At 56.9% G+C, this 22648-nt stretch overlaps 1 protein-coding gene across 1 annotated transcript; it reads left to right on the top strand.

The window, feature by feature from the left end:
- Positions 1–2383: 2383 nt before the first annotated feature.
- Positions 2384–16576, top strand: MYLK2 (myosin light chain kinase 2). Its single transcript, XM_037043816.1, has 14 exons — positions 2384–2466; positions 2564–2663; positions 3128–3238; positions 4259–4616; positions 5314–5615; positions 7096–7201; positions 7784–7877; positions 9973–10082; positions 10165–10306; positions 13428–13498; positions 13622–13750; positions 14307–14459; positions 14609–14741; positions 15667–16576. Exons 2-14 carry the CDS (start codon positions 2612–2614, stop codon positions 15745–15747), a joined length of 1842 nt encoding a protein of 613 aa, XP_036899711.1. The 5' UTR covers positions 2384–2466; positions 2564–2611; the 3' UTR covers positions 15748–16576.
- Positions 16577–22648: the final 6072 nt, after the last annotated feature.

Raw genomic sequence — 22648 nt, forward strand, 5'->3', positions numbered from 1 at the left:
CACTGACTGGCAAGTACACTTTGTGCTGGGAACACATGGGAACATCACACCGCCTCTGACCTCTAGGGGCTCCCAGACGGTGTCAATAGTGGGATCAGCCAGGTTGAAGGAGGCCAGAGGAGGGAGGTCTAGCATTACAACCTAAACTAGAACCTGCTATGGGGATGACCCAATGGAGGCCTAGCGGCTCCTGATAATAAGCCCAGACAGGAAGTGTTTCAACCATCGGAATGTTGAGACCCCAGTGGGAAGAGTGGGGCAAGGCACAGGCTGGGAAATTTTAGGGAAATTTTACAGAAGAGAGAGAACTTCAGGTTGTGAAGAAGGACATTTCTGTCTGGCTGAACTCCTCATGGAGTGACTTGGAACAAACTGCTCAGATTTTATTTATTTATTTTTAGAGAGAGGGGAAGGGAGGGAGAAAGAAGGAGAGAAACATCAATGTGTGGTTGCCTCTCAAACCCCAAACAAGGGACCTGGCTGGCAACCCAGGCATGTGTCCTGACTGGGAATTGAACTCATGACCCTTGGTTCGTAGGCTAGTGCTCATTCCACTGAGCCAGGGCAAGTTGCTTACTCTTTCGATCCTCCCTGTCTTCACCTAGGAAATAAGATGAAAGCTCCCCAGGCAAGATGATGTTTTAAGACAATATGGATAAAGCTAATAATCAAAACAGCCCTCAGAAAAGTAAGAGCTCCTTTTCCTTCAGAGAGCCTGGGCTCAGGTCCCAGCTCAGTCCCTGTCAAACTGAACAGCTTTGGGTTAGTCACTGAACCCTCTCTGAGCCTCAGTTTCCCCATCTGTCGTCATGCCTACCTTGCCAGGTTGTTCTGAAGATCCCGTGAGTGAATCGACACGAGAGCACTTGGAACGGGGCCTGGCACACGTGGCAAGTACTAGATAGGCACCAGCTATGGCTTCTGCTTTCTAGAAAAGGCAGGCTGTCGAGCAGACCTTGCGGAGAGACGTGGAGGCGGTCAGGAGAGCGGCGCCAGGGAGAGCGAAACCCGTGAGGAGGGAGGAAGGAGCGCCAGCTCGGGTTTGTTCTCGCCTGTCCTGTCCTCCTCTCCCTAGTATTCTGTCCACACAGTTCACGGTTCAGAGTGAAGGTGAAGGGCATTCATCTCCCTCCCCCCCTCCCCGGCCCCACTGTTCGCTTTTCCTGCCAAAACCATTGTTGGGTGCACAGAGTGAAAATGTGTATGTCATTACATACATGATTTCGTTAAATATTATATATTTTACTCTCTTGCCCCCAAATGATAGCTTTTTCTGAATGTTATTCTGCACCCGGCTTTGTTTTTGTTTTTCCGCTTTGGAGGTTGTTTCCTGTCAGTTCATTCACAGATTCCTCACTCTCTTTTACAGCTGAGATGTGGTTTCCCCCCCATTGCTTAGACTTAGACATGCTGTGTCCTCACGTCGTTCCCCGCCCCTCTCTGCTGGGGCGTGTCTCCACCATTTGCCAGAGGGGTGGAGGCTCACCACAGTCAGGACCTGAACCCCGACGCCCACTCCAGAGCTATTTCTAATGCACGCAGCTCAGCTAGTTCTCAAGTTCCCCTTCAGAGAAAGGCTGGGGGCAGACAGGGCCTGGGTGATGGGAGACCCCTTGGATCATATCTCAGCCCACCCCATCTTGGTCTGAACACCTCAGGCTGGAGTGGCCCCTGAGGGCACCCCTTCAGTGGAAGACCCTTGGAAAAGACTGTCTATCAGCCCCCTCCTTCCAGGCAAGCCATTGGCAAGACCGGGGGCAGCTGGGGGTGGGGGCCCTGAGCACTGATCATCTCTCACAGCCGCTTGGGACAATTTCCACCTCCCCAGGAGCCCAAGAAAAAAAGAGAAGGCTTTCAGGCCAGTGGGGATGCTGAGCAAGTGCCCCTGCGACAATTTCTTACCCAGAGATGCTCCAAGTAGGTCTGATTGCCAGGGGCGGGGCTTGTGGGCACAGAGCTGGGTGCTGAGATCAGGGCGATTATTCTGGGCCTGTGTGGCTCTAACCAGGTTTTGGGGTACGTAGGGGGCCTCAGGCACTCAGGTGGGTAGAGCCAGGGCCCAGCCTGGGCGTAGTGTTGCCCTTCAGCCCAGCCTGAGGGCCCCTCTTCCTCCAGGCTCCTGTTCCTGATCCAGTTCAGGCCAAAGCCTGAGAGAAAGCAGCTCCCCTGAGGCCCTAGGTACCCCCTCCTTTTTCTCTTCCTGCCCGTTCCAACACCACTCTCCCCCCAGTCAGTCCGTGGGAAGAATGCTGTGTCCTCTGAATGGGGGCCAAGAGTGACAGGTGGTGGCAGTCCGAGCTGCATGGCCCCTGGTGTAAGAGATCCTCTCCTCCGTCCCCGCCTCCCCTGTGGGCGCCCCTGCCTCCGCCTCTGCCCACCCGGCCCAGTCGCTTACAACTGCCCAGGACCGCTCCGGGGAAGCTGCTGCATGACAGACAGCCAGCAGGTTGCCCCTCTCTGCTTCAGGTACTTCTGTGTGCTCCGTCAGCTGGCCCTGGCTTCCTCTCGACCTGACAAGAGGAGGCATCTGACAGCCTGATATACCTCATGCTTCTTTCTGCAGCTAGCAAGAGTTGAGTTAGACGAGCAGAAGCATACGCCTCCCTACCTCATGGCGACAGAAAACGGAGCAGTTGAGCCGGGAATCCAGAGCTCTTCAACAGGTGCCGAGCTGGGCCAGGAGACGGGGGGAGGAGGTTTGGGTGTTTGAATCCAGGTTGGGGCTGGTTCCTCAGCGGTAGTTTTGTGCCCTAGCCCCCTCGTACGGCACACGGGGGACTCAGAAGTCAGAATTCTGTCTGGGTAGGACTGGGCTGGACCAAGAGCCTATGTGAATTCCTTCTCAGAGAGTCTAGGAAAATGTAAAGCTCCCATGGACAGCACCTAAACACAGGGCAAGAGATGGTGGGGCACCCAGGCCCACCAGGGGACCAGAAGCCCCGAACAGGCCTCTGTGATACCAGCAGCCCATCTCTAGGGCCCGAGTGGCTCCAGAGGCTCCACCGAACCAGCACTGCAAACTGTTGCCTTGGTGGGGACCTGGACCCAGAGCTGGTCTCTGGCCAGGGTGGCTGGGAAAAGAGGGGGCGGAGGGTGAATCCTGACAGGTGTCTCACCTCTTCTACAGACAAGGCACCTCAGCATGCAACAGGGGAAGGACCCCCAGCTATGGAGAAGGACCCTGGTCCCCCAGACCCGAAGAAGGAACCTGGTCCCCCAGACCCGAAGAAGGAACCTGGTCCCCCAGATCCAAAGAAGGAACCTGGCCCCCCAGACCCCCAAAAGGACCCTGGCCTCCCAAAATCAAAGAAGGAATCTGGCCCCCCAGACCCAAAGAAGAAACTTGATCCCCTAGATCCAAGCAAGGAACCTGGTCCCCCAGACTCAAAGAAGGAACCTGGCCTCCCAAAATCAAAGAAGGAATCTGGCCCCCCAGACCCAAAGGACAAACCTGGTCCCCTAGATCCAAGCAAGGAACCTGGTCCGCCAGACCCAAAGAAAGAACCTGGTCCCCCAGATTCAAAGAAGGAAACTGGCTCCCCAGACCCAAAAAAGCAACCTGACCCCCCAGACTCAAAGAAGAAACCTGGCCTCCCAAAATCAAAGAAGGAATCTGGCCCCCCAGACCCAAAGAAGGAACCTGGCCTCCCAAAATCAAAGAAGGAATCTGGCCCCCCAGACCCAAAGGACAAACCTGGTCCCCTAGATCCAAGCAAGGAACCTGGTCCCCCAGACCTAAAGGAAGAACCTTGTCCCCCAGATTCAAAGAAGGAAACTGGCTCCCCAGGCCCAAAAAAGCAACCTGACCCCCCAGACTCCAAGAAGGAACCTGGCCTCCCAAAATCAAAGAAGGAATCTGGCCCCCCAGACCCAAAAGACAAACCTGGTCCCCCAGATTCAAAGAAGGAAACTGGCTCCCCAGACCCAAAAAAGCAACCTGACCCCCCAGACTCCAAGAAGGAACCTGGCCTCCCAAAATCAAAGAAGGAATCTGGCCCCCCAGACCCAAAGGACAAACCTGGTCCCCCAGATTCAAAGAAGGAAACTGGCTCCCCAGACCCAAAAAAGCAACCTGACCCCCCAGACTCCAAGAAGGAACCTGGCCTCCCAAAATCAAAGAAGGAATCTGGCCCCCCAGACCCAAAGGACAAACCTGGTCCCCCAGACCCAAAGAAAGAACCTGGTCCCCCAGACCCAAAGAAAGAACCTGGTCCCCCAGACCCAAAGAAAGAACCTGGTCCCCCAGACCCAAAGAAAGAACCTGGTCTTCCCACCCTGAAGGAAGGTGACAAAGTCCCTGCCTCAGAGAAAGGGGATGATGCCCCCGCCCACCCCTCAACTGGCAGCCAGGGCCCTGAGGGAGAAGGCGGCTTGGGTGAGTGTCCTGCGGAAGGCAGTGTGGGGCAGCCAGCAGCCCTGCCTCAGCAGACCCAGACTCCAGAAGTGGTGGCCGGTGTCAAGAAGCCCAGCAAGGACGACAATCAGGGGACCTCAGGCAGCCAGGATCCCAGAGAGCCCAAGGCAGGAAAGAAGGCGACAGAGGACCAAGCAGAGGCCAGGAGAGGCTCACCCGCTTTTTCACACAGCCCCAGCTGCCCTGCCGTCCTCGTCTCCAGGTGAATGCCCCCTGCCTGGGAGCGGGGAGGGGTCCTGGGCTCTGTCCCCGGGGGTCACGCTGAGCTCCTCTGTCCTGAGGATCACTGGGTCCACCCATGGTGGAGCTGAGATGTCAAGAGGAAAGGATAATCCCTCTTCTTAGGATAATTATCGGTACAACATGGAAAGATGACTAACAGACTGGTAGATCCTTACCAATACTTTCATAACTTACTAATGCTTTTTTATAATAAAGTGTCAGTTTTATGATGCAATCAATTACACTTACCTGAATGTTAATTATATTAATGAGGTCATTAATGATGTATTGTAAACCACAATAATAACACCATATCAATTTAAATTTCATATTAATATCAATTGCATTGTCAGTTTTTATGAATCAAGAGCTATGTAATCTCCTTAATTATATCCACATAATAATTAACTATATCAACAATCTCATTAATCGTTATTAATGATTAGTGGGTCGATGGTCAAGATAATGATCACAGTCATTTATGATAATAATAACATCCCTTAATTTTGTATAAAGTGAATTCAGGTGCACGACCCCAATGCGTCGGGGGTTGGGGAAGGGGCAGGGTTACCTTAGCTTCAGGGAGCAGACAAGGCTTTGGAAGGAGGAGGCCTTGCCTGAGGCCGCGGTGGGGCTGCGGCTGCTGAGGGCATCACCTTCGTGTTCTCGCCTTCTAGCCCTGAGAAGCTGCTGGCTGAGAAGCCCCCAACTGAGGCATCGGAGCTGGTCTTTGAAGGGGTGCCCGTAACCCCCGGCCCCACGGATCTCGAACCCGCCAAGGAAGCAGAAGAAGGCAAAAACATTCTGGGAGGCAGCCAGGAGGAAGCAGGAGGGAAGGCTTCAGGCCAGGCTGGCCAGGCCAAGGTGCAAGGGGACACCTCGAGGGGGATCCAGTTCCAGGCTGTGTCCCCGGAGAGATCGGAGGTGGGGCAGGCCCTCTGTCCCACAGCCAGGGAGGAGGACTGCTTCCAGATTTTGGGTAGGCCAGGGGCAGGCATGGGCTGGGGCTGCCTGTGGGCCAGGGAGGAGGGAAGGGGGTTCCCCAAGCCTCCTTCGTTTCGAGTACTGAACTGCTCTGAGCCACGTCTCACCCAGGCTGATTTATGTAAGTGCCACTCGGCTCCGGAAAGCAGGGAGTTTCTAGTCTCTTTTGATTGATGGGGAAATGGAGTAAGTACTGCAAAATCCATAGCTACTGTCAGGATGACCTGACTCCAGAGCTCACTTTTGCTTTCTTTTACTTTGGCTAAAATGGGACTTTGAAGAAAGCCAGGCATATTATCGGTGCAATTCCAACTCTCTGGACAGTGACATCTTAAGTCAGTAGTAGAACTAAAAGGCCAGGCTTTGGTAGTTAAACTATATCCTGGATGGGGTGGGAAGGGTCATGGGAGCTACAGAGGATTCATGAGCTGAGGAGCACTGGTTTCTGTGTGGAAGCAGTGACCAAGGAAGCTGGGCACGTGAGACGCGGCAGGACCGTGGCATGGATTAACTAATCATCAGACTCAGAGCGGGTGGTTTATTCAGCGGGCAGCAGGGAGCCTCTGAGCATGCGTGAGCTTGGCGAGTAGGTGAATAGGCCTGGGCAAAGGTGCGGCAAGGCTGGGGGTGGGGTGAGATGGGGTCAGGAGAGCCCAGAGTGTCCTGACACCCCCGCTCCGGGCCAAGGTGCCCTGGGAGACCCGCCAGCCTGCCTGGTGAGCGGCACAGTGCCACCCAGACAGGGTGGGAGGGCCTGGCGGCTGGGCGGCAGCCCGGAGTCCAGCCTCCTTCCCCGAGCAGCGCCGGAGACCTCCGCCCCGCCCCGCCCCGCCCTGAAATCACATCCTCAGGGTGACGGGAGCTGAACAACCTCCAAGGGCCGTCTGATTTATCACCAGCCTGGCTTCCCTGCCACCTCTTGCTATTTATAAGGAGGTTTCCGTTCCCTACGATTCAGCCTGTCGGCCTCCAGGGCCCCGTTCCCTGTGGCTGTCACTAGGTGGCAGCCTCTCCCTACCAAACTCCGTCCCTTCCTCCCTCCAGCCTAGCCCAGCTCCCGCCCTGGTTCCTCACGCTCACCCTCGACCGCTGGGCCCTCCACAGGCCAGTTTGTGGTGACATCTGAGGGGATGGTAGGCGAGTCCCATCACCAACCCCATCAGACACAGTGACCCCTAGCTGGCGCTCCGACACCGTAGCTGTTTTCAAGGGAAGTGTAGACAGCTGGGGAGGGTGTGAGTGGTGTAACGGGCCATCCCCATTTCTGTGCGGGAGAGGCTTTGTGCATGTTGGGGGCAGAACTGGAGTTGGAAACTGGGCCCCCAGGCTCCTGTCCCGGAGCCAAGCTGTTCCGTAGGTATTGCTCAGTGAACTTCCCTGGATGGGCCGGGGACAGGCGGGAGGGGGTGGTACCAGGATGGATCCTCAGCAGCCCCTGGCACTTTGACTAATGGCTCGGCTCTACTCTGCTGCAGACGATTGCCCGCCACCCCCGGCCCCCTTTCCCCACCGCGTTGTGGAGCTGAGGACAGGGAATGTCAACAGTGACTTCGTCATGAACTCCAAGGAGGCGCTGGGCGGGTGAGCGCTGGGCCCCTGAGCCCCCGCAGAGCATCCAGCCCCCCTGGGGCTTCACATCTTCCCTGTGGGAGGCCCCACCACACCCCACTGGCTGTGACCGACGTGGACACAATTGCTTCTAGTGGCTGCATCTGTCATGTGCAAGCTGTCCTGTTGCTGATGTCTAATGACATCACCGTCACTCACACGGACACCTCCTCAGTCATTCAGTATTTTCTACAGAGAGCACGCAGTGTTTTCCTGTCTGTGCTTCGGTCGCAGGCGCCACACTGACCCTCCCACGGTCACTCCTGCCTTGTAGAAAGCACCGAAGGGCTCCTCCTCTGGGGCCCAGAGCCCTATCTGCCATAAGCCTGTGAGTTGTCACATCCGGGGCCACCCTTCAGATCAACCTGCCCTTTCCTGTGTCCACAGTTTCTGTAGTTCAGCCATTGTCCCCACAGTAGAGATTCAGGAGGGAGTCAGGGCTAGCTGGGGCGATTGTCCCCATCTCACAGTGGGGATCCAGATGGGCACAGAGCACAGACTCCCTCAGCCCTCGTCCCCAGGAACCCCCTCACTCCTGGCCCTTTCTCTCTCCAGTGGCAAGTTTGGAGCGGTCTGTACCTGCACGGAGAAAGCCACAGGCCTAAAGTTGGCGGCAAAGGTCATCAAGAAACAGACACCCAAAGACAAGGTAGTAGGGGTGGGGGCTTGCTATGTAAAAGGGGGGGAGTCTTGGAGCAGGGGGGCCTCTCGCCTCCCTCTACCCGTGTGTCTGTCTAGATGGACAGACAGACAGCACTGCCACTGGGGCCTGATGCCCCTAAGTGTGAACCAGACACCTCTGTTAGTGAACTTATCCCAGGACTTCCCTGTCTGGGCAAGGGACAGTCATGCCCTCTGCTCTGTTCAAGTCTGCAAATGCTGATTCATGCAGGCTCTGGGCCAGACCCCGTGCAGGGCACCAGGGGTCCCCCCACTCAGGGACCGACAGGGATAATAGTCCTGGTCTAGAGCTCTGGCACCTAGCACCCAGCTCAGGCCCAATTCAGTGGAGGCTGAGAGCTGAGCTTGGGAAGGAAGGACAGAAGGATGGATGGGAGGGGCTCACATGAAGTGAGGGAGTCGGGGAGGGGTTGAGGAGGTGATGATGACCCAGCCACCTGGTGAGGTAAGAGCTGTAATTGGGCAAAGGTGGGCCAGGGCAGGCGTGGTGAGGAGGGGGAGGAGGAGGCTCCTGTTTCAGCCTGTGGGGTCAGCGAAGCTTCCTGGACAGGCTGTCTCCTTAATGAAAACTGTGAGGAAGGAGGGACTGTGGGAGGAGAGGCCTGAGTGCTGGAAGTAGGGGGTAACTGCTGGGGAGCCGTGAGTCGAGGCAGGAGGAGCAGGGAGTGAGGTTATGGGCATTCCAGGAGGAGAGCACAGCATGCAGAGGCCCAGAGCCCGGGGTGAGTATGAGAAGCAGCTCTGAGTGCCGCAGCCCTGAACTCCCCATCTGGCTCTCCACACTGTTGGAAGGCACGCGTTTTCTTTGTGACCCTGTCTCTTCCCCTTGCTGGGCCTGGGTCCCTGTCGCTGACTGCCTGGTCCCAAGGCCTCTATCCTGGACCAGCATAGATGCTCAGTCCATATGTGCTGTGTGAAAGAATTGGAGGCAGCTATTGATTAATTAATTATCCACCAATTTTTTTCCATGCCATTCACCGTGCAAGGGAAATAGCAGTGAACTAAGCAAGTCCCTGCCCTCATGGGTTGCCACGCTGGAGAGGAGAGACAGACAACTAGAAAGCAAAACGCAAAGGAAAGCCGAGCGACCAGAACTGAGAAGGGCTAGGGGAAAAAATGAAGGCAGCGAAGAAATAGGGAGTGTGGAGCCGATTCAGGTGGACGAGGTTAGGCCACTCGGAGGGACGAATGTACATAAGATGAGCTACGAGAGGAGGAACGGGAAAATAAGAGAGGTGAAGCAATTCGGGCGGGCGGCGACATGATGTTCTGGGCGCCGTGCAGGGGAAGGCCTGATTTGTAGCGTTCGCCGGCTTCTGTGGTGTAAATAGTTCTACCGGCTTGAGAGCTTTCTCAAAGTTGTAAGTGATGGTGGCTTAGGCTAGGAAGGCAGTGGTGGAGGATTTGGAATCGAGTGGGAACGTAGAGTCTGAAGACTTAGTGAAGGATTGGATGTGGGGTTTGAGGAAGCAAGATTAAGAGAATAATCTGGAATAGCTCATAATTTATAATCCTGCACACCTGGGTGAAGAGTGAGGTCGTATTGCTAATGGACAAGCTGAGGGCAGCCCAGTTGTGGGGCAGGACTGATACCAAGGGCTTAATTTTGGACGTGATATATTGGAGATGCCTAGTGGACATCCCAGGGAAATGGCAGCCAGGCAGGTGGGGACATGGGTACGCTGAGTTCACAGGCGGGGCTCAGAGGTGGACATGTGCGTGTGGAGAGCTAGAACGTTTGGGTGGGATTATCTAGTCATGGGGCTTGAGGAAAATGCTCAAGGAGAAAGTGTAGGGAGGGGAGGGATGAGCTGGGAGGACTGAGCCCTCGGGACACCAGTATTCGGTCAGGAGAAGAACCCCAAAGGAATGGTGTACCAACAGGAGGGACTGGGGTTGGTAGGACACAGGGCTGGGAGTAGGGAGAGACGGGAGCCAAGGAGGCCAGCAAGGAGAAGGCTGGGCAGTGGTCCAGGCAAGGTCTGGTCAGGGCCCCGGTACAGAGAGTGGAGGGCAGGGAGTGATGACTCCTGGATGGTACCCCCGACTTCCTTGGTCCCCAGGAAATGGTGAAGCTCGAGATCGAGGTAATGAACCAGCTGAACCACCGCAATCTGATCCAGCTGTACGCAGCCATTGAGACGCCACAGGACATTGTCCTGTTCTTGGAGTAGTGAGTGCCAGCAGTGGGGGGCGGGGGGCGGGTGGGGTGCCAGAGGCCCGGAAGCAGCCTGTAGAGGGGTCTGTGCACACAGCATCGAGGGCGGCGAGCTCTTCGAGAGGATTGTGGATGAGGACTATCAGCTGACCGAGGTGGATACCATGGTGTTTGTCAGGCAGATCTGCGACGGGATCCTCTTCATGCATAAGATGCGGGTTCTGCACCTGGACCTCAAGGTACTGGGGCTGGGGCCTCCTGGGAGGGGCCAGGAACAGCGTCCGACTCCCTGAAATCAGGGCTGCAACCGTCCTCCCGCCCCTTCTTCTCCTCTTCCATCCATCCTTCCACCCGTAGACTCAAAAAGGGTTTATTGGGCACTTACTCAGTACCAGGAGTGGAGGAAGAGACAGGAAACAAAGACTGGGTCCTCACTCTTTGGAGCTTCTGATGTAATGCTAGGTACTCGTCGAACGTGTCTTTTGCAGCCCCGTGAACGCCAAGCTCAGTGCCTCCCACGGAACTCACTAATGAGTGTTGCAAAGCACCTCCCTCCGTGTTGGGCCCTGAGAGACACAGCACGTGCCTGCTTATTTACTCAATAAGTATTTGTCGAGGGCCTGCTCCGTGCCAGGCGGTGTTCTCGCTGGTGGAGATCCAGCAGGGAACCAGACAGATCAAAATGCCTGCCCTCACGAAGCTTCCATTCTAGAGGGGGAGTCAGAAAAATGAATCAGTGCGTACAGTGTCCGTGCAGCAGGACACAGAGTAGACGCCCACGAAGACGTTTATGAAAGAATACTTACATCCCTCTTCTGGCCTTGATCGGCACGTCGGGCATAGCAGGTTAGGAGCAGCAATAGATTTTACGGTCGACTGGTAGTGGGTCCCCAGAGCTGAGTGACCGTGGCCGTGGTGCGGAGCAGGCAGGAGCAACACCAGTGCCAGCCAGTCCCCGTTCTTACGGCGGGCGTTAGTGTTTGTAGGGTGAGTGGCCAGGGGAGCAGGGGTGGAATACGCACTCCGAGGTGGGTTACACGTGTCAGCGAGGGAGACAATGCTTGCATGTTCATGCTGAGCACCTGCTAGTGTGCTGCTGTGCACCACACGAGACGTGGGCATGATCGTGGGGATGAGGACACGCCCTGCCCCGTGGAGCCCGCAGGCTCGTGGGGGAAACAGACATCCATAAAACAATGACCAAATAAATAGATCATTTAACACCATCAAAAGCATTATGAAAAAGCCCATGAGTAATGGGGAGATGGGCAAGGTGAAATCCCAGGAGTGGGTAAAGGCCCGAGCATTTGAGGTCTAGAGCAGGCCAGGGAGCTGCTGCTGGGGCTGACTGCACCCATCCCCTGTCATTAAGGGTCAGCTGCATGCCCCTCCTGGCCAGGTGCCTACCTCTCCCACCAGCCCATTGGGTCAGCTGTCCTGTTATCGTCCCCACTGATAAGGGTGGAAGAAAGGACATAAGGAGATGGATTTCGATGGGGCCAACATGGCGAAAGGAATTGAGGAGGCTGTTGAATTAAGGCAAGAGAGAGATGGTGGGGCTGGAGAGAGTGGCGGTGAGGGACAGGAAGTAGCCTGATGATGGGTGTGATCTGAAAATAGAGCCGTTTGGATTTGCGGGTGGTTGGGGGGGGGGAGGAATGAGTAAGGGTGACCCCTGGATTTCCAGATGGCACCCTGTCATTGGAGGCTTGCTGTTCTCCAGGGAAAGCCAATTTCTTTGGGGTGGAGAAGGGTCGCCAAGGAAAATGCCCCAGGAAGAGACTCACCTTTAACCCCTGTATTCCAAAATGGGCTTCTTTGGGAATAACAATAGTTTTTCATTAAAAAAAAAATGGCTTCACGTTCCAGTAAGTTGGGTGAATCATTTTCCAGACCGGGGCTTCTCAGAAGGTCGCACATCCTCCAAAAGGAGGTCTGGGTCCGGCTCGTTTCCCCAGCTGATTGTACCTGGGACCTTTCTTTTCCTTCCCTGTCTTAGTGGGACACCAGGTCCAGCTATTAGAGTCATCGGTGTGCTGCTCTAATGAAGGCACCGGTGGGCAAAGGGCCTTCAGGAAGTGTGTCATTAGGGGCCGACAGTCAAGTGACCACAAAGCCCAGACGAATAACAGAACCAGGTTAAAGGGCCACTTGGGAGGGGGAGGCCCCCAGGGAACAGGAGGACTTTCCCGAGTCCAAGGTCAGCAGCCGCTCAGTCATGTGCGTGGCTCTGTGGCTGGGGCTTCGGCTGTTTTGGGAGGTGCTGAAAATTAGAAAATCAGGGGTTTTTGTGCAAACTCTTCTGCCTTATCACCATGGAGAACTACTGAACGTGTTTCTGCCCTGTATACAACCTCAGGTTCCCCCTGTGTCCTTGTGTTACGTGAAGAGGAGATGGAGACCCAGAATGGGGAGGGACTAACCTGGAAGTAGCTTCCTTCACCTGCTCATCCGGGCCCGGAGCAGAGGATTCTGGGAGCCATGGCTGAGCCCCTACGGGCGTCTTTGTTAGATTCTGAGGGTGGGGGGCAAGGGGCCCGAAGAGGACCATCCTTGCCCTGGAAGAACCGACCCTGTGGCGTTCTGTCTGCCAGCCCCCACCCTGCAGAGCTCACTGGGGGTCGCTGTTGGCAGGGGAAAGAGTGACATCCAGAGATCGGTGCTGGGGCAGACGGTCCTGGGGTCAATCCCTGGCTCTGTCACTTACTCGTTGGATGACTGTGGCCAAGTCACGTCTCTGTCCAAGCCTCTTTTTCTCAATGTGAAATGGGGATGCAAAGTGAAAGGTTCTGCCTCATAGAGTGTTTGGGAGGACTGGCAGGCGAGCTAACGTGTGGAAAGTGACCGACCCGGGGCCTGACATTTTGTCGGTGGTATCGTCACCGACAAAATAGGGAGACAAGAATAGCACATCTTAGAGCATGCCAGGAGCCCGCCATGCTTGCCCAAGAGGCTTCCTTTGGGGGCCCTGAGCTGGTGGGCTCTTCCTGTGGTCTCTGGGCCTCCACATGCTCGGTGGTGGCCCTGAACTAGCCTTGTACCGGGCACAGCTCAGCCCTGTGGGCCCCGGTCACTCCACCCTCAGACCCGCTAGAACACTGTTGTTCTTTCATGGCCTTACATGAAGGAAAATACCACCTGCACCCATCCGGAAGCCTCGGGCTGCGAGGCCTCAGCTTAGTGCCTCTCAGGCCCTCGGGTTCCACATCTGTGCTTGGAGCAGGTGGGCCTGGGGGTCTGGGATGGGCTGCCAATTCTGGCAGCCTGGGCTTCTGGCTGGACCTGGGGCTTAGGTGGCCCTGGACGGGGAGGGAGGGTGAGCCAGGTCAGAGGCCAATCCAGGCCACCCCTTCTCCTCAGCCAGAGAACATCCTGTGTGTCAACACCACGGGCCATTTGGTGAAGATCATTGACTTCGGCCTGGCACGGAGGTACCACCTGAGAGGGTGGTGAGGGCGGGCAAGCCTCTGAGGAGGGCAGAGGGCAAAGGAGGGGTGGAGGGTGCCTGGGAATGGGCTGGGAGCTGTGCTCTGAGCATTTGGTCTCACCCCCAGGTATAACCCTAACGAGAAGCTGAAGGTGAATTTTGGGACCCCAGAGTTCCTGTCACCTGAGGTGGTGAATTATGACCTAATCTCCGACAAGACAGACATGTGGAGTCTGGGGGTCATCACCTACATGCTGTGAGCCCCGAGGGAATGCAGTGTTCCTGGAATTGGGGCACCTGGGTGGGCAGCTGGGACCAAGACTGGCCTTGGGGTCCTGGTGAGGTGGTCCCACTGCCCCATTCACTCAGTCATGGGTTTGCTGGGGGTTGGGAGTGTTAGGGAGTACTAGGAAAGAGAAACCTTGTGCCCATTTTATAAATGGAGAAACCAAGGTCCCTAAAGGTGTAGTGTCCCAGCCCAGGGCTCTGGGCAGCAGATCTCTGATGACCCAGGGTGGGGGCAGAGGGGCAGGGGGCATTTCTTTGTGCACTCACCATTCCTCTTCTTCGCTGTACCTTGGGAAGCTGGGATGATTATGCCCATTTTACAGATGAGAAGAGTGAGGCTCAGAGAGGGGAAGTGACTTGCCCAAGGTCACGCAGCCAGATTCAAACTCAGGTCTGTCCCACTTGAGAAGCTGGGGGTCTTTTCAGCACCTGGTGCTGCCTCCTAGGATCTCCCCTACCCCCCAAACCCTCAAAGGTGACTTTCTAATCTCACTTTCCTGCCCCCGGCTACCCCCTTCCTCCAGGCTGAGTGGCCTCTCCCCCTTCCTGGGAGATGATGACACAGAGACCCTGAACAATGTTCTGTCTGGCAACTGGTACTTTGACGAGGAGACCTTCGAGGCTGTGTCAGATGAGGCCAAAGACTTCGTCTCCAATCTCATCGTCAAGGACCAGGGGTGAGGCTCACCACAGGGCATGGACCCACTGTGTGCGGGCCCAGTGCTCACGTGCGTGCAGGCTGGGTGGGAACTGCTGGAAGGCCCGCTGGGCCCTGGGGCCGTGGGGGCTGGCCACCCACCCTCGCCGTGCTGCCCCCGCCCTGCAGGGCCCGCATGAGCGCTGCCCAGTGCCTTGCCCACCCCTGGCTCAACAACCTGGCCGAGAAAGCCAAGCGCTGTAATCGACGCCTCAAGTCCCAGATCTTGCTTAAGAAATACCTCATGAAGAGACGCTGGAAGGTACTGCTGAGCTGGGGGTGGGGGGAGGGAGGGGCTGCAAGGCAGGAAGGGCTCCTGGCACGGGATTCCAGGCCCCACCAGCCCTGCCTTGGCAGGTTCTGTGGACCAGGCCTGGCCCTGTCTGGAAAACAGGGCTGGCTTTTCTCTCTTTGTCCTGGGCTGGCTGCGGGCCCTCCACCCTGAGGAGGGGCGTCCATCTGGGGCTTGGGCTCAGGAAAAGGTCTCCGACCTCATCACAGGCTTCCTTCCTTCATTTTACAAATATTTATTGAGCCCCCGCTACTTCCATGCACTGGGAATACGCCAGCGGATAAAAGAGACAGGGGTTCAGTCTTTGTGGATTTACTTTTGGGCGGGGGTGGGGTGGGCGACAGAGTAAAAGGGTTCAGGAAGGGCCCCAGGCAAAATAAGGAGTCAGGGATGCCAGAGGAGAGGTCGCACTTCTAAGCAAGAGGTCAGGGCGGACTCCTTGAGAAGAAGAGTGTGAACGAAGACCTGAAAGGGCTGAGGGGTGAACCGTGTGGTAGTGGGGGAAGTGTCCCGGGCAGAGGGAACAGCCAGTGCAAAGGCCCTGAGGTAGAAGCATGGTTGGGCATGTGAGGAACAGGCGGGAAACCAGCGTGGATGGAGTAGAAGGACCAAGGGGTGGGGTCTGCCTATTGAGAAAATTGGGGGGGCAAGGTGTGGCGGGACTCACTGGCCTCAGCGAGGGGTTTATCTTTTACTTGGAGTGCCTTGAGCAGACCCGTAGTCCGGCGGATAAATGTGTCGAATGGAGGGAGGACTCCTGTGGCCGTGCTGAGCACTGCACCCTCTCTGGCACCTGGCCCTCCCGCAGTGAAGGGGACCTCGGGAGACACTCGGCTGTCCCACAGCGTTTCCCCTGCCCTTGTGCTGACTGGGGCCCCTCTCCCTCCCCCCCCAGAAAAACTTCATTGCCGTCAGCGCTGCCAATCGCTTCAAGAAGATCAGCAGCTCGGGGGCACTGATGGCTCTGGGGGTCTGAGCCCCAGGAGCAGCTGAGGCCTGGATGCAGCTGTACAGTGGCCAGGGCCGAGGCCACACAGCCCAGAAGACCCGAGCAGACCCTGGGGTGGGCTGGCCAGGACAAGGCTACACCAGGCTAGGAGGCTCAGGGCTCCCTGTGCCCCCACACAATGACTGCTTCCCGGATGACAGCCACCTCGGATATGGTTCTGCTAACACCTTCCCAGCCGGGGCTCCAGCCCTGCGGCCGCAGCCCAGACGCCACGGGGCTGTCGATCCCTCCCTGGCTCCCTCCTCTTGGAACCACTGCCCTGCCCTGCTCAGCCCCACCTGGGCATCCCCTGGCCCGGGCTTGCTCCTAGCTGAAGTAGGAGGGCTGGGGGACCCAGGCTGGGGGGGCTCCTGCAGTTGTGGATGGGGATTCTTGGTTGGGCAGGAAGGCAACAAAGCTGATTTTTGAGGCCCATCTGCTGGGGAGACAGAGCAGGCTTTGTGAAAAAGGATCTTCATGCCCTGCCCGCCTCCCCGCACCCAACAGATAGGGCCCAGCACACACCATCTGGCCAGGTCCGGCTCCCGCCCACCTTCCTTGCCGACCACCAACACACAGGAACTCCGTGAGAGAGAGAGGCCCAGGCCTGGCGGAGGGGCGGGGAGGGGCCTGGGGGACACAGGAGACCACCCTTGAGCTAGCTGGAGGGCCAGGCCGGCTCAACCCAGTCATTCTGGGCCCCCATGGCCGAGGTCACTCTTGGGATTCGAATGGTAGGATCAGCAGGCCCAGGAGGAGTGGGAAGGCCGTGGGGCGGCCCCGGCGTGCTCTCAGCTTGTGCCTTGTAAATAAATGTACAGGTCGACGTGGCCTCCCTCCCTCGGCCTTCACTTAGGGGAAGTCACGGGCGATGCCCCATTCACTGGCAGCTGCCGTGTGCCAGGCACCCTGAGGACACCCGCTGGTTCTCGGTGTAGTGGTCGCCAGCCCAGCCTCAGGAGCCAGACTGCCCAGCGTGTGACGTGGACAAATGGCTTCCTCCCTCTGTGCCTCAGTTTCCTCATCTGTGAGAGGGAGGTCGTGGCACCAGCTCACATTTATTGGGCGACTCCTGTGAGTCAGGGTTTATGGTAGCTCTTGTGTGTATATTGACTCACTCATTCTTCACAGAGGGGGAAACGGAGGCTCATAGAAAGGAATAAACTTGAAGACTACTCAACAAGTCAGACTCTGGGGCTTGAAGGGGACTCTTCTGTCTCCCAGAGCAGGGGTCTGCTCCTGAGCCCACCCTGTATCTCACCAGAGCAAGGCGTGAGCAGAGAGCAGAGTCATTGCCGGGTCTGCAGTGCTGGGGGTCTCTCAGGAGGCCTTGGGAGAGGGCTCTTCCCGGTGGGGCCACAGCCCACCTCCCTGTAGGCCTGCACGGCAGAGGGGGGGCTCCACCTGCTGGGAGTGGGGGAGGTAAAGCAGGACTTTGAGTCAGAAGTGGGACTGACTAAGCCGGGCAGCTGGTCTACCTGCTGGGTGGCTGCAGGGTGGGTGTCGTATCTGTCGATTCCAGCAGGAATCGCAGCCACAGCAGGTCACGTGCCCTGTGCTGGGTGCTGGACCGGGGCCGGTTCCATGTTCAGGACCACATCGGCTGCTCGCAGTGACGCTGCACGGTGGGCACTGTGCTGTGTCCATTTCTCAGATGGGAAAGCCGAACTTTAGGGAGGGTAAGTCACTCACTCAGGGCCATATAGTGGCAGAGGCAGGATCTGTACCCAATCTAGGCCCATGCCCTCAGCTGCTATACTGCCTGCCTCCTGAGCGTCTTGGACTTGCTCACAGACCACGACCAAGATCATGACTGTTCACCCCCTCCCTCCCGTGCCTCTGTGGACCTTGTCCTGGTGGGGAGGCCAGAGTCCTCCCCAATACTGCTGCCCTCGCCCAGCAGGTGGTGCAGAGCCCCACAGCAGCAGGTTCCCTGGGGGCAGGTGACTCGACTCAGAGCCTGGCAGGGTCCTCAGTCAGGGCCGGCGGGGCTGGGGAGCCTGGCTTGGGCTCGTGGTGAGAGACGTGTTTATGGACAAGATCCCCCGTGGCCGTGGATCCCTGCCCGCCTGCCTGCCTGCCACCTGCCAGCTGGGCCAAGCCCGTGGTGTCCTCTGACTTCTCTCAACCTTGCTGGTCCCCACCCAGGCTGAACCTTGGCCACACAGCACGATGATGAGGGATGAGTCACCCTTGTGGGGTGGCGGGGGGGGGGGGGCGCGGGGAGCGGGCAGCAGGGAGGAGGAAATGAGGTCCAGTGAGAGCAGAGATGCAGGGCCTGGGTCCAGCTGGGGAAACCGAGGCCCAAACAAGGAAGCCTCCTCAGTGGGGACAGCAACAGCTGGGACTCAAACCCAGGACTCCTGACGCCCAGGACAGCCCTCCATTTCCTGCTCTACCTCAGTTCCGCTCTCCTCTGCCGTTCCCAAGGCCAAGGTGACAATCAGGATACGGGATTGGGTGCTCATTCACCATATTTCACAGGCGAGGAAACAGGCTCAGAGAGGAAAAGGGACCCAACCAAAGCCACATCGTAATAATACGTCCTGGGCAGGACGCCCGCCCACCATGGAACAGGGCTGACCCCATTCCCTCCCAGGAGCACTCCTTAGAAAACTCTTTTGGTTGATTAAGTGACTCCTTTGGGCCTCCCTGGTCCCGGGAGGTAATGATGTCAATGGGGAAATAGGGATTCGGAGAGATTTCTCTCCCTGCAAGGGCCACAGAGCAGGCTTAGAAAAAAGCTGGGGAGGCAGAGGGGCTGAGTCTCCTCTGCCCCTCTGCAGGCCTGGCCCCAGTTCCATCACCAGAGTTGGGGGGGTGGGGGACCCGGAGCTTTTTCACCCTAGGACCCACCCTGATAGATGGGGTGAGCCCTCGGCTGGTTTGGGCCTGCTAGCTAAGCCAGAGCCAGTGCCAAAATTCTGGGTCTGAGATTCTGCCAGTCCTGGGTGCCAGGCTATTGTCTTGCTTGGTGTGCCTGGTCTGCCACTGTGCCTGGTTGTGGGCTCCTCCTACACGGGGCCCATGGCAATGGCGATGTTGCGACCTTTCCTGCAAAGTGTGCTGCGCCTCACAGGGTCAGAACCACGGGTTTCCTCTGCCCAGTGTCCTGGGTGGGCGAAGAAGGGTTAACGGTCTCAGTGGGACAGCTCCTCCCGGTTGGTCCCAGCCCAGAGAGTGTTCCTCCAAGACTATTTCCTGCCTCTGGGCCTCGGCCAAGCCCACAGTGACCACCCCGTGGGTTTGAGGCTGCATCTGGTTTGAATTACACCAGGGCTGGTGACGCTGCCTTTTCCTGTCTGTGTCCAATGGCCTTGAATTCCACAGGTCACCTTGGACCCAACAGGGCAGCGGTGAAAAAAGATTCAGCCAGTGACAGGGCTGCCTCCAGGGTGCGAAGCAGCCAGGGCTGCCCCAGAGGATGTGCCCTCCGGGACCGAGCTCCCACTCCATGCCGCCGCCCACCACCTGTTCCCTCCTTCACTCCAACGGGCCTTATTTACCAGGCACCAGACCCTGTACCAAGTGATTCCATGAATGAACTCATGTCATCCCCAGCACTGCACAGAGGAGGAAACTGAGGCACAGGGAGGTGACAGACAAGTCCATGGGTCCCCAGCCTGTAACCAGCGGAGTCAGGATGCAAAGCCAGCAGTCTGACTTCCAACACACCCAATCACTTCACAGTTATTTGCTGGGTCCCTGCACTGGGCCTGGCCCCAAGCTAGAGCCTGGAGATGAATTAGTCATGGTCCCTGCCCATGGGGAGTTCACAGCCTCTGCAGCCCCAGTGGGTAGGAGGTTGGGATGACAGCGAAGCTGGAAGGATATGGAAGAAGACACCAACCCCTATTCTCCGTCCAGTGAGAGTGACCGCCAAGCGGAGAGCAACGAGGAGCAGGGTTTTTCCAGATTGGGGGAAGAGAGTGTTCCAGGCGGAGGAGGTCACATGTCTGAAGACTTGGAGCTGAGAACAAGCCCGCCTGGGAGCATGTCATTCAGCATGTCATTGCGTGTGATGGAGCGGAAGGTCCGTATGGAGAAATTGGCAGGGCCTCAGATGCCAGACTGGACTGGGGCAATGGGGAGCCATGGGAGGGTTTTGAGCAAAGAAGGGCCATGGTCATATCTGGGGTACAGAAGGATCTTGGCAGCCAGGGAGTTCAGTGAGTCGGGGAGAGAGATTGGAGGCAGGGAGACCAGAGGGAGGCTGGGCCACGTCTGCTGGAGTGGCTCTGAGAACCGTGGGGACAGGAGGAGTCAGAAGGTCTCACACCTCTCAGGAGACAGCCTGGTGACAGAGGGACTGGGTGCAGGTCGGACAGAATGGGGTTCCAATCTATCTGTTTACCCTCTCTGAACCTCAGATTCCTGCCTCCGAAATGAGGTAGTAATAATGTGAAAGCTACATGAGATGAGTCGGTAGAGCCAGCCCAGGTTGCTGACCTCATGTGTGTCCCACAACTGTTCCTCCAGCTCCTACTATGTTCCAGGTGCCGTTCTAGGTCCTGGGGACAAGCGGCCCGTTGACAAAAAAGAATCTCTGGCCTCGAGGAACTTCATTCCAGCGGGGAGAAGTCTGAAGGCAATAATGAATTTGGAATGGGCTGTCGGGGTGGGTGGGCACGTGGTAGTCAGAGGGGCTTCTCTGAGGGCTGGAAGGGCATGAGGGAGTGAACCATGAGGGGATGATTTTTTAAGGTTTTATTTACTTATTTTTAGACAGAGGAGAAGGGAGGGAGGAAGAAAGGGAGAGAAACATCAATGTGCGGTTACCTCTTGTGCACACCTACTGGGGACCTAGCCCACAACCCAGGCATGTGCCCTGACTGGGAATCGAACTGGCGATACTTGGGTTCGAAGGCTGGCACTCAATCCACTGAGCCATAACAGCTGTGGCGGTTCTCTGAGACTCAATTCCTGGCAAATGAATGAATGAGTGACAATGACATCTCTTGTACAGTCAGCAAACCTTTACCGAGGGCCTGGCCGGGTGACCAGGGTTAAGGAGATGGATACAATGATTCAGGCAGAGCCCACTCCTGCCTCCCGAAGCGTACATTCTAAGGCAGAAACACGATAAAAAGTGAACACACACTAAAATGCATAACCCCACCTTGCATTAGGTGCTGGATGGAGAAAATCAACAGGGTGCAGAGAAAGAGGATAAGCTACAGACGCCTAATCAGACGGCGGTGGGTGGGGGGCGTCCCAAGGAACTGGTGTTTAATGTGGGCTCTGAATGTGGAGCAGTCAGTCAGTGGGAGCGAGTGTTCCAGGTGGTGGGCGGGACAGCAGGTGCCAAGGCTGACGGGTGGAGAAAACGTTCACAGGGGAATCAGCTGTCTTAACCTGGAGCAGGAGGATGAGACTCCCCTTTGTGTCCGAGATCAGTGCACCCTGAGAACTGCAGTCAGGGGCAGGCGGCCCTGGCCTTTCCAAGGAACACCAGGCAGGGTTTGGATCGACTCTGGCCTGGTTTTAGCTTGGAGCTACTTCCTTCAGCCCCACCAGCTGGCTCTCTGAGGTACCAGCTAATTACCAGCAGGGCAGGAACAGGGCATTAGGTACCTCCAGACCTGCTGGCACGGAGGTGTTGCCACGTGCAAGGGAAGGGGCAGAGAGGACTGGAGGGTCCAGGGCCCTCCAGAGGGGCTGTTTTATGTCCCAGCGTTATTCTCGTTGATTGAATTGTACACATAGTGTGCAGTTTTCCCACATGCCGGTCCTGGGCATTGGAATCATTACTCCATTTTAAGATGAAGACACTAGAACTCAGAGAGGTAAAGCCACTTGCTCAAGGTCACACAGCAAGGAAGAGGAGATGCCAGGCAGTAAAGCCAAAGCCTTGTCTATACAACAGTCTTTTCTCCCCTGCATCCCCCCACCTCCACAGTAGCTTGACCTTCACTTGGGGGTAAACCATTAAGAGGACATGCACCCCAGGTCCAAATATTTATGTATTGTACTTAACACACACTTATATTGCAGTTTCTGCATGCTAGACTGTTCTAAGCATTTTGCAAGTACTAACCCATGTAACCCTCACAATAACCCCATGGGAGTGGGTACTGTTAATGCCCACACTTTATAGATAAGAAAAATACAGAAAGGGGAAGCAGCTTGTCCAAGGTCACACCGCTGGAAATTGACAGAGCTGGGAGCTGAACAGGCAACTGGGCTCCAGAGCTCTTGCCCTTAGCCGCAACCTCTACTGCCCCGGTGGCCTGGCCTTCGGGGAGGTGGGAGCCTGGGTGGGGAGGAGCCGGCTTGGCAGAAGCCTGGATTCCTGGGTTCTGTGTACTCCCAGCAGGCGGATGCCAGGCCCGCTGACACGGCCTCCCCCAGCTTTCTTCCTCATCATTTGGTGGCCTCTGAGAGCCCCCCCCTTCAAGGGGGAGGGTCTCCCCACTGGGGCCCAGGGGCTGCCTGGGTGTGGGAAGGAGTGTTGACCTCTGGGCGGTGGAATGCCAGAATCCAGGGAAGGAAACGGGTGGGCGGGAGGGGAGATAAGATGTGGAGGGTGGAGGAGCCGGCTGAGGAAGGCCCAGCCCTGTGGGTGGGGGTGGCTTCCACCGGGTCAGGGGGAGCAGAGACCCAAGGACCAGCAGGTGAAGAGCTTCCTGACAGTCCAGGGGAGCGCTTGCCCCCAGTGAGGCTGGCAGGGCTGCCTCTGAGGCCAGGGAGCTCCCTTCCCTGGCAGCCCACGGGCGGGCTTCTCAGTGCGGAGGGGATTCAGAAACCCAGCCCTGCCCTTTCCACCCTGATATTCCAGGAATCTGAGCCGCTGCTGTGATTAAACACTCCGATGCTCCAAAACACCGCTGACTTTACTCCTCTCAATTTTGGTTTAGCAAGGTGACTCGGTATCCTTTTTTTTTAAAAT

The sequence above is a fragment of the Sturnira hondurensis genome, unplaced genomic scaffold (assembly GCF_014824575.4).
Source record: "Sturnira hondurensis isolate 20B ecotype Veracruz unplaced genomic scaffold, ASM1482457v3 Scaffold0004136, whole genome shotgun sequence".
NCBI classification, from domain to species: Eukaryota; Metazoa; Chordata; class Mammalia; order Chiroptera; family Phyllostomidae; genus Sturnira; species Sturnira hondurensis.

Excerpts from the sequence above, each read along its gene's own strand:
- MYLK2 (XM_037043816.1), top strand. The coding sequence starts at position 2,612 with ATGGCGACAGAAAACGGAGCAGTTGAGCCGGGAATCCAGAGCTCTTCA. Across the intron at positions 4,617-5,313 it reads CCTGCCGTCCTCGTCTCCAG|CCCTGAGAAGCTGCTGGCTG; the intron begins GTGAATGCCCCC and ends CTCGCCTTCTAG. Across the intron at positions 5,616-7,095 it reads GGACTGCTTCCAGATTTTGG|ACGATTGCCCGCCACCCCCG; the intron begins GTAGGCCAGGGG and ends ACTCTGCTGCAG.